Source organism: Aythya ferina (genome assembly GCF_964211825.1).
Source record: "Aythya ferina genome assembly, chromosome: 11".
NCBI classification, from domain to species: Eukaryota; Metazoa; Chordata; class Aves; order Anseriformes; family Anatidae; genus Aythya; species Aythya ferina.
In genome coordinates, this window is record NC_140307.1 from 5,933,849 (window position 1) to 5,949,838 (window position 15,990).

Below are 15,990 nucleotides of genomic sequence, written 5' to 3' on the forward strand. Positions count from 1 at the left end.
ATAGTTGTGTCTAAAATAAGTTACCTTTTTACTGTTAATATTTACCTATACTTATCTAAAAAGATAAACTATGGAATGCAAAAGAATATTAAAAGTGAAAATACCTACAGTTTAGATCCCTGAAGAAACATTATCAATATAATTCCTTTATTAATGATTATATATACAAATTCAAGGAATACTGATGACTGCATTCTATGAAAGCTTATTAATAGCACACAACATACAGGGACTCAATCAACAACCAAGACTGTCCATAACCACTTGACTAACATGAGGACACCAGCACCCACCCCACATGCTTCATTGTGCAAAGTTGCTATCAGAAAAAGTCACAATTTTTATCCCATGGGAATTTTTGATGTTTGGGGCATTTTCATATTAAGAAGCAACTCAGAAAGACAAAATATCAATCTTTTAACAAAGCAATTCACACTTCCTTCGGTACCACAGTCTATACAGGACCATGTGAAGGAAATCATCAGCTGGAAGAAAAGCTAAATTCTTTGTGCACTTCAGACGGAGGCAACCTCTGGCAGTGCTTCAACTTGTCTTGCCTTCCTTCCAGCTGGAAGGAAATGTTCAGGTGCATGGGACTGCAGCACAGTCAAGGCCCAAAGTGCACCGGGTTCCTTTCAAGTGAATGAATATATTTGCTAAACTCTTCCCACAGATGTCCCCAGTAAAACAAATGTGACTAAACACAGTATTGATGTAGCCAGCCAATGCTAAATCTATTAAGCAACAACCTTCTGACCGCTTGGGAATTTTAATGAAATAGCGAAAGCTGAGATTGATATGACACAAAACAGTGAGAAGACAGGACCCTTACGCAGCAAAGGGTGTTTTTTCATTGCTCTTGTCTCAAAGAAATATGGTTTAGTGGCTTTTTTTTTTCACATTGATTTTAAGAAAACTTCACTCTGTATCCAGCTTTGATGCAGATTCAGTGTCATATATTGATGACCTGACAGAACAATGCTGGGTTAAACCTCTGTACATCAACACCCGTGACGTGCGGAAAGGGTAATGGCTACTCTCCAAGGGTAATTCATCTGAAGCATTTGGGACCCCTGATATTCCTGCTTGAGCTCATTGCTGATGCACAATGTCATACCATTCACCCTGAATAACATAAAGCTGTCTTGTAATAGACACACACCTACTCTTATCAAAGGACATATTTCCCCAAGAAAAGATGAAAGCAAAGCACATATTTGATCCACCTGGACAAGAAGAAAGAGTTTTTTGTTTGTCTTCAGGCTTGTAATGTATGTTGATTAGATTTTTATATGAAAAATCTATTCATTCATCCCAAACTCTTTGCCCTAAACACTTCACTTTTAATAACCTTCTGTAGGATCCAAAGTAAAATGGAAATGTGGAATCTTGGCATAGGGTTGATGTCCAAAGACTAAATGTGTACAGAGCTGATTATTTGAAAGCAGACAGTCACGGGCTTTCAGGCAGCGTGAAGAGATGTTGAAAGCCCCAGGAGCACAAGCCACTGAGGCCAGGATCTCAAGTGGTACTCAAAAAAAGACATTCCCCTGTCAATACAATTTTCAATGAGAAGTGCATGGTCAAAGCAGAATATTTCATTCCAGAAACATGGTGTCCTTTTCTCTGGAAGAGGTGTTTTTTTTGTTGTTTGTTTGTTTGTTTGTTTACCAGCATTCTAAAATTTCTGGTTCATGAGAGGGGTAAAAATCAGAACAGACAACCCCCTCCATAACTACCTGTGTGATAGAAGTGCAGCATTTTCACTGTTCTCTCAAACTCTAAAGCTTTCTCCTGCAAAAGGCTGTACACTTATGGTCAAGTGCTAAGTAATCACAACTGGCAGGTGCCTGTTCTCTGAGTCCAGGCCATGTTTTAGATAATTTAGCTTGCAAAAGTCATGCTAGTTGTTTTCACTGTATCATTGGTTGCCAACCTTGCTTGGCACTTGAAAACATTTCAGAGACCTCTTCCTGTTTGCTGAAAAAAAGGGTTATGGCTGAAGTCTAATCTGAGCTGATAATTCAGCAGATAAAAACATTCCAGTCTGCAATACAACTCTTCACTCAAAGGTCTACATAAAGATATTTGATACACCCTGCTTTCAAAATTATTGAAACACATAAGCTTCCATGCCTCCACTAACTTGCAGCCTTCTAGGAGATAGGTGTCTCCTGAAGTAAAACAAAAAAGATGGAGCCTTAAAAAGGGAAAACATGGTTGCTTTCAATAAAATCTAGAGCACAAATGAACACAGAGATGGAAAGGACTTATTTGATAATTAGTTCAAGTCCCCTAAAACCTACAAGATCTCTAAACCTACCAAGCCCCTTTCCTGAAGCAATGAAGTTTTTGCCTTTCTTCCCCATTTCCCAGTATCATCCTCAGTTTCTAACACAGAGGGCTGATCAGTTCAGTGGTGTATGTAGTCTTCCCTCTCGTCACCCATTTTCTGAGAAAGCAACCTCTCTTGCCCAAAACTTAGGCAAGCCTGACTCTACAGGTGTCCTTTGGCAAGACAGTGCTGCACTTTGTTGAAACGAGGTCTCTTATACATGCTTTAGAGGAGTATAGTAGTTTGACAAAGAAAGGCAGAAGAAAAAAATGCAACAGGTTGATTAACATGGAAAAGTAAGATGCAGTCCCTGGATTTGTAATTCATCTTCCTGAAATAGCAAAAGGCAAATCACTACTTCACTCTCTCTGTCCCCCACCTACCTGCAAATAGAGAAAATTCCAAATTCTGGGTAATGCTATCAAAATCAATGTGTCTGCAGCATATATTAATAGAGCTGTATGAGAAGCAAAGCAAATCATGCAGTCATCCAATATTGTTTCATCATGCCAGTTAAAAGAATATTAAGTTTTATTCATCACCTGACACTTTAAAGTTTTTCTTGTGTTGCCTAGTCTTTTTACATTTATTACTTGTTGCATGCCATAAACCTAGATCACAGTCAAGGGTGAATAGAAAGATGAACCTAATGTCACCATCCAAGATTTTTTGTGCATTAATATTATCTATGTCTTAATGTTAATGTAATGATGAAGGTGTGTGCATGTTTGCAAAATGCCAGTGCAAGACTTCTGGACACATTTAAAGCAAAGTTCTCCATCAAATTAAACTCTTCATATCCCTTCAACATATAATCTACTCGAGGCTATTTTTTATTAAGAAAATGTAGTCATCCATGAACAATTCCTGAAGTAAACTTGCTTCATGTGCCGACAGCTTACAACTCAAACTGATGCATTTTTTAGCTATATCAGGAGGGTGGGGGAAAATGAACTTCTATTTTCAAAAGAGAATTTAGCCAAATATTTCACCTGACTACCAAAGAGGAATTAAACCAGTATGATTTGTGAGGCTTCTTTGAGTCTTTAACTATTGTTCTCTTTCAGTATATTTATCTAAATGGTTCAAAAGGATACATTCAAATTTATAGTGAAAATCACAACATACATTGAAATACCCATTTCAAGAAAAAGAGCTGAGAAAATTGCAATTCTCTGTCTGAGCAGAGTAAGTTAATAGGTGCAAAATGTTTTTAATCAGAAGCAGAGATATTTACACTAGATTTGACTGAAATAGAAGGCAGAGAAGTTTGGATGGGAAGGAAGAAAATCAGTTGGCAAGGGAAAGCATAAACAATTTTTATTTTTTTTTTTGTCTCAAACTTTGGACAAAAAACCTATGCTGAATAGAGTTTGGACGTTACCACACACATGCACTCCCCTCCTCTGCCTTGTTACATGCTTCCTAAGGGATACTTGACAAATGCCTATAAAATCAACAGAAAATCCAAATCTAACATCTTCTCACTGTGAGGCCACACAGCCTGCTGCCGATCATGCAGACCATTTGGCAAGCACTGGATCTGCAGGAGAGCAGCTGCTCCAGCCACTCTCTTCCAGTAACATCAGAGATATGAGGACTTTGGGAAAAATTAACAAAGTGATCAAAAATGGAATAAAAGATGTTAAGAGTTTTCCTCCCTGTAAACATCAAATCATCCTTCATGCCAAACTGACTTTAATATTGTTCTAAAACTGGAGATATTGACAACTGAAGCCACTAAAATAGATAAACAGTCTAAAATATCCCCAGCCTCAAAAAAAAAAAAAAAAAAAAAAAAACACTTGCAGTACAAGGCACGGAGAGGAGTACTGCAGAGCACATGGCAGCTTAAACGCAGGTATGTTCATATCAAATGCACACGTGTACCACACTGAACTGCCTTCTCCCCCATTGGAGACTCAGGCTGTTTTATAAAGTCCTAAAACAGAGGTTTTATTTTATTTTTAATTATTATTATTATTATTTTTTAAATTTACAGTGACTCCAGTCAGGCCACCATGCAGGTGTACTGGTGGGGTTAGAAGCTCTGCCTGGGACTGCTTTTCAAGTGTGGCACTGAGGCAACAAAATCTCAGTATTTATCCCACAGCCTCTCCTGCAGTTTACACATATCTTATCCCCAAATCCCAGGGTGCCCACATTCTGGACTCCAGAATTGCTTGGAAAGAGCACATGGTGGATGAAAATAAACACACTTTCCTGAGGAGACTCAGAAGCCACACTGCTTTTAACTTGCATGCACAAGATATATACATATTTAAACAAAATAATAACAAAACTGGAGCACATTACCTTATTTCTTTACCACTATAAAGCATTCTTCAATGTGGTATCATATTCTCTAAAACGGTTTAAGAGCTTTCTGGGCAGTTCATTATTTGTTTGGAAACATCAAATATTTGTAGTTCAACTTCCCCTCTCTGATCTTGATTGGCCTTACCTAAGCTGTGCCCATTTATTTCTCAGCTGACCCTGAGGGGCTTATATGGTCCACTTTGATTTAATGGGACTTTGCTTTCTCTCTAGAAATCTCCCATTTCTCCAGACACTGCAAGGATGGACCCCCACTAACCTGTTACCACAATACAGCCTTTGCTGCAGCAGCCCACCTTTAAGACTCAAAAACTCTTGTCTTAAATATGAGATGTATACCAGCCTTTCTGCAGAGGTGAATATGCTTTCACAGGGATGCTTCTAAACAATACTGCAATTTTGTGCTCTATAATTTCAATCAGGATTCACCGGCAGCCTATTCAAGAGAGCTATTACCCACAGCATCACACTGTGCATTACCAAAAGGTTCACACTACTACATGCATCACTCACATCATGTTATACATTGCAAGCGTGAATGTTCGTACAGGGCTCGACACAGTACTCGCTGCATAAATACCTGTCACACCGTCTCCTCCCCATTGCGAACCGTCTACAAAACGCTGATTCCTCAAAACTCAAGGGAAACCCCATGCTTGAAGTTAAACATGTGCTTACACAACAACTGGAATGATATGAACACAAGGGTCCCACGAGGCCTTTCACCCCACCTAATTGATTTAACAAAAGCCAGAGTCTAGAAAGTTATTCCCAAACTTTACTGCAAAATTTACCAGAATCTTCTGTGATACTGCAAATACACACACAGACTTGTTTACATCCTCTTGATCTGGTTTACTTACTCTATTATTACCAGCCTTGTTCCAAATTAAATCAGTCTTACCGAACACAAAGCTGCTTTTCCCCATTTTTCTATTAATGTCTTTTAATGACCCTTTCATGTTCCCTTCTCTTTAGCTTGGCCTTTTTTGGCCATTTCTGAAAAAGCTTTAACTCTCCTTAATCTCCAGAGCAACCACTTTCCCCTGAGCTTGCTTTGTTTCCAGTTTTGATTTTATACTCCCATGGTAGCGTTCACTCTTCACATATTTGTTTACAGAACAAAAGCCACCAGTCTTTAAAAGCACTGTGGAGTAGAAAACACCCCTTTTAGGTAATTTTATTCAGCTGTGCCAATAACAACAGCTATCTCTAGTCAATCCTACTGTGATGTGCAATTACTTTCTTGGAGCAAAAAGAAGCAAGACAGAACAAAGGCATGCATAAAACGTTACCTTCGGAAGATGATGTGGAAACATACAGAACAACTCAATTATGTTTTCAGACCTATACAGCATATAGCACTGATGAAGTACAGACACTTCAGCAATTTTCTTTCCAATCAACCGAATTTCTACTAAAATGGGTTGGCAATGATTGTTACGTTAGGAAGGACTATAAACACTGCCAACTAAGGCACATATAGATCACAAAACCTGTTTATCCCCAAATCTGTGTTGCTTTGTACAGAGGGGAAAAGAAATGCAAGTTGCTCCCAACGTTTGAGAGATATACATGGCAAAAGTAACTTACAGACAGCAAAGGGATGGCAACTTTTCCAAGAAAATCAGGGGGTTTATCTCCATCTTCATCAAATACTGTCACTTCCAGAACATCATGAATATCTTTAATAGGGCTGTAATGAAAAGCACAGATGAAAAATGATATTCGATATACATGCACAGTCTTCTCCACAAAGATCTGAGAACACTGTTTTACTAATTAAGTTTGTATTACCTTGGAGTATAAAACTAGCATTTAATTAAATTCCAAAAAATTGAATCAAATGATGGGTATTCCCCAAGCTTTCCCCTTGTGTTGTAGTCACATAACTAGGTGAAGAAAATAACAACTACCAGTGACATTTTCTGTGCACTGATGTAGATTTTAAGAGTGTAGAACTCCACTCTCAAACAGAAAAAACTGGTCACAAAGATATCCAGGGCTGAATTCAAAACTAGGCTTCAGGACAGTAAGTATACAAGAAAAATAATTCATGAAACAAACCTTATATAATTTCATTTGACTTGGGCTATTATTTTCCTCTTAACATACTAGCAAAACCAATTACTTTAAAAAAAAATCTAACAACCCTAATTAAAGGCCAAACGTACAATATTTGTGTTCCATTCAGTGCAAACGCTTGACCAATGTGGCGGCAGGCACTCAATCCTGACCATTTATCAGATTGTTAATAAATCAGAGCCTCATTTGAGAAAAGTTATATGCATGTCTGAAAAATCCTGGGTAACCAGAGATGACTTATGAGATGCATTCATTATCTCTTTTCCTTTTCCCATGTGCTAGAATTAAAGAAAAAGGCACTTGGTATATAGTGCGTCTGTTATTTAACAGAGTGCAACCACTCTATCCAGAAGGCTATTTCAGAGCAGTTTTGCTCCTGGGCCCTCCGCTTGTGACACCATGTTGTGGGTTATCGTGAAGCACAGTTAGGACCTAAAAGCCACCTGGTTGTCCCTCCGGCTAGCAGCCACACCATGGTCTTCAATGTGATCCGCTGGTGGCAGCCAAACTACCATGATATGTGCTATTTATGAGACACTGTCATTAAATTACATCAAAAACCCCTTGCTTCAGCAACTGTCCATATTCTTCTACAAGCCATTACAATTTTCCACACAATATAGCTACCAGTGATATAAAATATTTCTTAAGATGTGCCATACAGGTAAGTGTGTTGCAGAAAATCTGAATACAGTGGGAAGGGCTCTCTGGTAGTACTGAATGCTCAAGCTGAAATGGATTCAGAACAATCCACTCTGCTCCAAAAGAAATCTAGATCATCAACAGCTTTTAAGGTGTTTGATCTCAATTAAAGAAAAGCCAAAAATCTGAAGAGAGTTGTGAGCGCCTGACTGGCTCTGTGGATTTAGTGCTTAGAGTAGCTGTGCAACAGCAGTAAGAAAGTTAGTGAAAGTCCACAGCTGACATTTCTGGGACCCTCAGGAAATACAGAAACAAATTGTTTCTTAAAAAAATTATTTTGGATTCTTAATAGGTTTATTTTGTTGGCTGAACATCCAAAAAGACTCATCTGTTGGCACAACCTCAGAATAAACAATGATGAGTGGAAGCTTCTTGAGAACAGACAGAGAAAGAAAAGGACTCCAAGAGACATGCATTCAGCTGCATGCATGAATTAAACAGAAATCCAGCAAAGTACTTCTATCAAAGGGATCAGATATTTTTTATTGCGTTCACATTCAGCTAAGTGTTTTGGAATGTTGTTTTTGCAAGAAGTCTGTGATTCTCAAACTGTTCTTCCAACAGACAGGTGTAAATGTCATAAATGCTCAACTGCTAGCCCTCACATTTGCCTTCTTTTCCACAGACTACTATAATCTTGGAGACATTTATCCCACTCAGTTATTCACAAAAATCTTTGTCAGCATAAGAGAAGACAAATTTCACTGCCAATAACTGTCACTTTTTGTTACTAATGAAGTCACCCTAAAAATGCACCCTTTAATTATCTTTAAAATCTAAGCTTCTTATTTGGGTTAAGCAATCTTTGACTAGTTTAAATTCATAAGATATAACAGGAACAACTTGAGCTCTAATTTTCTGCTTGCTTACAAATTAAATGAGGTATTTTACCATGGTTCAATGAAACATTTTATTTTAAATTATGGAAAATGTAGGCGTGAGTATCTGGTCTCCACTTTCTGTTATATTATCTCTTAGATCCAGATATGACTCCATTATGTCTAGTCATGATTCTTCCTATAAATATCACAGTAATTCTTCTTTTAATGACTTCTATTAATAAACTCCATGCAAGAACTAGTAAAAGGCAAATGCTTTAATTGAGTTATATTTGATATTTCTCCAACATCCTCTTCTGACTATGAAAAAATGACATATCTTAAACTTGACCTTTGTATTTTTCCAAAGTCAATAGCTTTTGTAGATAAACTGCTAACTGTTTGGCATTTCAGCATGTTTTCAAAAGCAATCTACTTACAATGTGAAAACTTTGTTCCACTCTGGGTTGAGGTTCTTGTAAACAGTGTGCGTTTGAAGACTGTCATTTCCCAGCTCCAATACACAGAAAGGATCACTTTTACCTAAGGAAAGATCACAGTGAAATTAATAAATAAATAAATAAATAAATAAATAAAAAGTGGACCAGTTACTATAGTTAGCATGCATACTCTTTCTTTGCAGTACAGCTGTGGAAGTGACTGACCAAATAAGAGTAAGACCCATTACTACAATTGGAAACTGTCTCCCACTGTTGGAATGACTTGCTAAACAATATCACCAATGCATCTTCAGTCCTGGAAACAGTAACACTTACCTTATAATTCATTCAGGTAACTTCACTCGAATACTTGAAATATGAAGCTTACAGTGAATAATCTCTAAATCTTTATAGCAAGAAAAATCTGCTCTAGTTGACAACTACTCAGACAACATTATGAAAGCAGCACTGTCATCCTCACCCAGGTAAGTGCCAGGGCTTCAGTTACAGTTGTTTAATCCTCTGCTTAGAGTTTGCGGCCTTCTCCCATTGAACAGAGGATTAAGTACCCACACCATGAAAAAAGAAGCACGGCATTGTGTCTGTATCAGCAGCATTTCTCAAATCAGTTCAACATGAGCAAATTCTTGAAGCTATGCATACCCTACACAGCATCACAGCTTAAATAAAACCCATCTACTGAAGAACCAACTGGAGAATTCAGGTGTGAACCAGGTAAAGAACTTAAAAAAAATAAAAAAAAATAAAATAAAATCAAAACAAACTAGCTCTCAAAAGGAGAATGCTAGCGTGGATGGAACCTGTTGTGATGAAGACATGTTTGCTAATGTGTTTTTTTTTTTTTTTTTTTTTGATAACTCGTTACATGAATTTGTAGCTTTCACAACTTAACACAGCTCAGTAGTTTCCAGCATGAACAGAGTTCCTTTTATCAGTGTGTCTGGCTCAATATCTGACTTAATCTCAACTTCAGTGTTCATGCATAACTCAGACACAGACACTCCAGCCTAACTTTCATGTGTGCAACTAAGTATGTCAGCAATGCAGGGATTTCGACAGCAGACAAAAAACAATATTTAAGCAAAAGCTTTCGTTTTCTTCATCTTTACTTTTGGTATTATTAATGCAGACATTTTAAGGTTCTTACAATAATAAGAAGTTTATAGAATAAAATGGAATCTTTTCAGTATGTAAACAGTGGATATTAACTAGTCAATATTGGTAAACTTTAAAAACCATGTATATTAGTAGAATCTATTTGTCTTCTCCCTTTCAGCTTACGTGCCCATTCCCCAATAAGCAGCCCTTCAGAGAAACTGCTTGAAATGCAAACTGGTATATGCCAAAAACAATCCCACTGTGTAATTTGGTATTCTGAATGCTATTTTTTGGTCAGTGAGCAAATGCAGTGTTTGAGAAGAACTCTCATGCGTACACAGCAAACATCCAACAAAGCAGAAAAAGTCATTTTCATGTCAACAAAACTATTATATAGGAATATAAAAGTATGGAAGGCTCAGCCTGGGCTAGCTGTTGCTGAAGAGCTTCTACATATCTGCTATATCTCTGCACGGAATATCACCTAAAATTTACATCAAATGTTAAAGTATGGATTTTCAGAATCACTGTTCAGAATCAAAGCAGAAACTATGATTTTTTTCTGATAACTATTATAACAGTAGGATAAGAACTTGCAATTAAAATCTGTAGTGCCAATATGTATTAACTGACAACAGAAACCCTAATCGCACCAAAGTCTGATATTTATTATGGGAGTAAATAACAAGCTATAAGGTGGAATAACACTTCTCGTGAGATGACTGGTCTGCAGTTTACGTACCCTAGACCTGTGACCACTGTGGGACAGGACAAGGAGGGAACTCCACCTGCTCAAATGGCTCCCGTATTAACCCTTGGAAATCTTCACACCCCTTGTCATCTCCACAATTATTCCTTTATCAGATTTTTAGCTGGACTTTGAATTTACTTTTATCAATAACAATAAATCTGAGCAGTCTCCCTGGCAATGCAGGAAATATGGCACTGCTCTAGGAGGGCTCTATTATGGAAACCCATAATTGCTGCACTAATCATTTATGAATGGCTCAGAACAGATAATTAATCTTTATGTCTCTCATTTCACGATCAGAAATTATGCTATTTTTACCTAAAATGGCTGCATCCTTTTGCAATTTGGTGGGTCTATTACAGCATAATACTAGGATATTTTCAGCACTGCCATTGAAAAACAATTTGTCATTTGCTTCATGAATCAGGCTCAAAGCCTGGGTTATTTTGAATATAATGACAGACTGAGTAACCTTTTACTTAAGCAGAATTTCATTCTCTGCTATGCACAAGGAATGTATGTCACATACTCCATATGAAAAGTCTTCGAATTGCAGAATCAGGAACCTGTGTATGTCTTCCAATGTTCATTATCCACCCACATGCTCCTGTTGAAGTACTGAGGGAAAGGGGGCCAAATCCATCAACTGCATTGACTGCAACTGCATTAGCATCAGTCAAGTTTTCCAAACTCCCAGGCTCTGTTCTTTCCCTCAACGCTGTCTGGATTGAAAATGCACCTACTTCTAGATGTCCCTAGCCTTGTCATTTGACAAAAGTTCTGCTTTGCTGTGATACAACATCTGCACAAGCCACCTTTACTTATTGGCAGGATTTTTTTGTTTTCAAATCAAGTTCTTCAGTTTTTAAAAATACTAGTATCTGCAGTAGCCTTTTCTTCATATACAGGGCTAAGCAGTGAATTGAAACTGAAATAGTATCATGGTTAATAGTATCTTTGCTCCTTATTCTAGGAGCAATGCTCTCCTATGTTACACGGTCTGCATGAATACCAGAGCATTTTCTCTCTAGCATCTTCCCTGCCTTTTTCAACAAGTTATCTTAAAAATAAATAAATAAATAAATAAATAAATAAATAAAAAAAGACTATGTCAGCAAATACACAACACACAATGTTGTGTCTGTGAATTATACGCTGCTGCAAAATACAGAGGGGAATTAAAAGGTCTCCAGAATCCTGGAGAAGATGATAAAAATAATAATATCAGGCAGTTACTGCAGAGAAATAACAATTCTCTATCTCTTCCCCAGAGAAACAATATAAAATTGTATTTTTAAATGGTGTTAGTGTCCATTGCTGTCAGAACTAGGCACAATGTGAGGTAAAGCACAGTGGAAGTTCTACCCTTTTCACGGAGTAAAAGCTGTGAAGATCATTCCAAACTGAAGCTTCAAACAAGCTCTAGGAGAAACCATCACGCTCTTCCCCATTAATAGGGATCTCTCTCTATTCCCCCCAGCCCCCCAGGTGACAGCCTGCAGTGCCACCCAAACCCACACAGTCAGCATTGCGTCAGATGCCCCCAAAATCCTTCTTCTTATTCAGAAACTCACAAGACACCCAACAAAACGTGAGGATGGTCCTGTGCAGGCATCATCACTTTACATAGTCACTTAGTTTACATATTGTCATTTGAAAATACAGAAGTGACCAATGCAACATTGGCATTTCCCATAGCACAGTTATCACGGATAAAACCACAGAAAAGTTCATGCTCACACAAGCACTTTTTCTAGAGCTGGACTTGACAACCTGTATCAAGCTTTCCTTTTCCTGCTGCAAAGACTAAATGTGTTTTTGTTTCATTTGACACCATATTATTCCTACTGCAGCATACACAAGCTGGTGACATGCTGTGCCCACCAGCCACCGAGTCTCCTTGAACAAACAGTAGAAAACAGATGGCAGTATTCGATATACACCTCCTTAGGTGTAAATACAGGCAGCCTGAAACTTGCTGAGCTTCTGCAATGAGGCTTACAGGAAGTAAATCAAACCTCACAGCATCTACAGAGGAACATTTACTTCTGTTCCAACTATCTCATTTTGTATTTCAGAAAGTAGGCACACAGATGAGCCACTGTGTAATACAAATTTGATCAAGACATCCTAAGTTACTGGCCATGTCAATCAGATCCAAAGGGGAACCAGAATGCCAACCAGTGGGCATTTCCCACATATTTGGGGAGTTAAAGTCAAAACCACTTGGTATCCCAGTTTTTTGGGGTTTCACACTGCAGAGAAGTGATCAGAAAATTTACTTTTCTACATTCAACTCACAGTACTGCACGAAGTGTAAATAACACTTAGGACACATTATTGCATCATATGCTGAAAAACAGAAATGGAATACCTGCAAAATCTGCTGCCAACAGGTCAACTGCCTTTAACACTTTAACTTGTAAGAAGCCAACGTCCTTTATGTCCCGAAAGGAGTTCTTTATACACTGTTAAGAGGAAAGAATTTAGTTTAGGATGTGTATTTTTAACTCAGTAAGAAACAAATTGAAGAACTACAGAGAAACTTATATTTTTGTATTTATTGATATTTCTACATCATTTCTCACTGCAGAGCAACCATGTGTATCATGACAACCTAAGATAGCATCTCCTAAGGATATTCATAGTTCACTTAAATTACACATTAATTTTATAATGGAGATGGGAATGAGCCCTGCTTATTTATGGAAGTTTTATGGAATTGGATTTGATGATCCTTATGGGTCCCTTCTAACTCAGGAAATTCTATGATTACATGATTCTATTATCTGTCCATTAAAAAAAAAAAAATAGACATAGATCTGAAGAACTAGTAGAGGTTGAGAAGGTAGCACGCTCAATCAGGAGTTCTCAAAAGTATTATCAACTTGTTTAAATTCATCATGCTCTTCTCTCTTCATGATATTCAGTCTCTCATTCCCCATGATAATCTCTTAATACAATTAAAGTTTTTACAATTCAAGTTTTCAAAGGAAAGCTTTAGTTTAAAACTCAACAAATACAAGCAGCCAAATTGCTCGTCTATCTGCCCTGCCAATCTCCTTGTCATCCTAAACATAACTACTCCATGTAACAGTTTTCTCTGGTAGGAGACATTATTATGACTGGACAATTTTTCCCCACCTCTCTTTTTTTGGCTGCAGTTTTAACTACTTTCAAGTATAAAGGGAAAAAAAAAAAAAAAAAAAAAAAAAAAAAGAAAGACAAAAAAAATGGAAACTCACGTAACGCTGTGAAATCTGTTTTCTTTCACTGGGGTCTTCCAAAGGGCAGACACAGAGATCAGAGATGGACACTCCCGTGCATGGGGCAACAGCAATCAGCATTAGCAGGGACCCCGGATGTTTTTCCAGAGGCAGCTCTAAGCAATTGGTCTGCTTTATTGGCAGGGCAGTAATATCAACTTTGCACCTAGAACAACGTTCCCAAAGGTTAATGAGTAAGAAAAGATAGGAAAAAATAAATTTAAATTAAAGATATAAAAAACATTTGATATTGATTTCAGTAGCAAGCAGGCATTAAAATCTTTGTGGTGCTAAGCAGCATTTTAAATATTGATGTGTGTATATAAAATTTGAATTGCTTGTACAAGATCAAGAGAACGCAAGAAAAATAAAACTCAAAATTAGACATGGGAAACAAATCAGCCAGTTTTCATTGCATTTACTGTCAGTTGTGCTTTCTGGTTCATCTGGTGGTAAACCTGAGGTAAAAGGTTTGGGCTGCAAGCTGTACAGTAGGAAAACTTAACTCTGGCCTGCCTCACTTCCCCTCTAAAATACCCTAGTGCTTTGTGATGAATTCAAAATGCAATTTTATTTCACCTGGGGGAAAAGAAAAGGGGCAAACACAAAATTTAAAACATTAGCCTAAAATAGATTAGTTTCTTTAAAGTCACATACTCCATTTTATGCTACATTATACTGTATGCCCCAATCTCTTTTACAAGCCTTACTAGAGCTACGTATTCAGTGTACTGTTATATTTCCCAAAGGGAAGGATGGTCTTAAAAGTCTTCCCCCACCCCTAGCACACAGCATGCATCATTAGCCTGATACTAAAAACAAACAAAAAAACATTTATGAAGAGACAATAATAAAAGATAAGGATGGGCTAAAGATGGGCTAAAGGAGACATCAGCAGACAACCAGTTATATGTGAAGAGAGCAGTTAAATGCCACAAAGTCTAATCACTTTGCTCGGCTAAATGCCTTCTATTTAGAAGTCCAGTAAATGGAGTGGAACTTTTTTGAACCTCTGTGGGGCTTGGCTTTTAAGAACGAGCTGAACAAAAGTTACAGATGAAAAGAAAAAAAAAAAGAAGGAAGGAGAAGCTTTGTTGCCACAGTGCAAACGGAGTCACATTTCTCAAAGGGACAGCAAGCAGATGATGGAGAGAGAGAGTTTTCGCTCCGCTTAATGCCTGCCGACAAGTTTTTATTTAAACTAAACTTGTTAAGGTGTTGTCTTAATAGGCTAAAATTCCACAGGGTTCCCCCAGGTGGGTTTCTTCTGGGTAAATGGTGCATGTAGTGTTCCTGATTGATCCCATTCCAGTAGTAGAGCTGGAGCAGTTTATACCCATCTGCTATAAATTGCATGCTTTCCGCTTCTTAACAGCCTATTTTCTGTGAATGCTAAGGGGGGTGAAAAAAAAAAATCCCCAAACATTTCAGCCTTAAAACCCAACAAGCTATGTTATGAAGCAAAAGTCATTGCTCTGATGAGTTTGTAAGTCATCCAGGAGCTCTGTGTATTAAAACCCAGTTCTTTGTGTAAGCTGCTTCTGACCAGAATCAACAGGGATGGCTTTGCCTAAAATATGCTCTTCTCTCTTCACTGTGCTGAGCGCACAACAGGTTGGAAGTTTACCCTTATTAACTGCTTTCAAGTGCTTTGAAAGAGAAACAAACCAGGGAGAGTACCAACACTGCTCAGCACGTAGGCTGCCTCTCAACACGGTTTCCAAGAATGAGAGGTTGCATTTAAAGCTCATTGCTATGCCTAGACACTTCAGAAAGATATGACAAGAAAAGAACCATCAGAAAGGAAAACAACAAACAAAAAAAGGCAAGCATTTAAGAAAGACCTTATCACTTTCACAACGCAGGTCAGCATCACCTTGGCTGCATTAACACAGTTGCTCCTCTGACTGCAGCAGTTTTACTGATACTTGAAGTATCAGTGTAAAAGGGGGAATGCATCATTATCTCATTTTTTTAATTTTTATTTTTACAGATGAAGACACAGAATCAAGGAGAGGGGAAAACTCAGGGTCACCCAGCTGGTCTGTGGTTCAGCTGGCAACACTGGCCACATCTCCCACATCGGCATTTCATACGCCACCCACTCAACAAAGCGTAGAACTGGGAAAAGCTGCAT

The 15,990-nt window shown here is 37.8% G+C and overlaps 1 protein-coding gene across 8 annotated transcripts in view; it reads right to left on the reverse strand.

The window, feature by feature from the left end:
- Nucleotides 1-15,990, reverse strand: part of MCTP2 (multiple C2 and transmembrane domain containing 2) — a 122,330-nt gene that overhangs the window by 52,214 nt on the left and 54,126 nt on the right. For all 8 annotated transcript variants that reach the window (XM_084532643.1, XM_084532641.1, XM_084532646.1 and 5 more), the window contains 4 exons: nt 13,833-14,019; nt 12,962-13,055; nt 8,718-8,820; nt 6,266-6,368 (listed from right to left, as the gene is read on the reverse strand). In XM_084532643.1, coding sequence (XP_084388769.1) covers nt 6,266-6,368; nt 8,718-8,820; nt 12,962-13,055; nt 13,833-14,019 — 487 coding nt within the window. The remainder of the gene's footprint in view (nt 1-6,265; nt 6,369-8,717; nt 8,821-12,961; nt 13,056-13,832; nt 14,020-15,990) is intronic.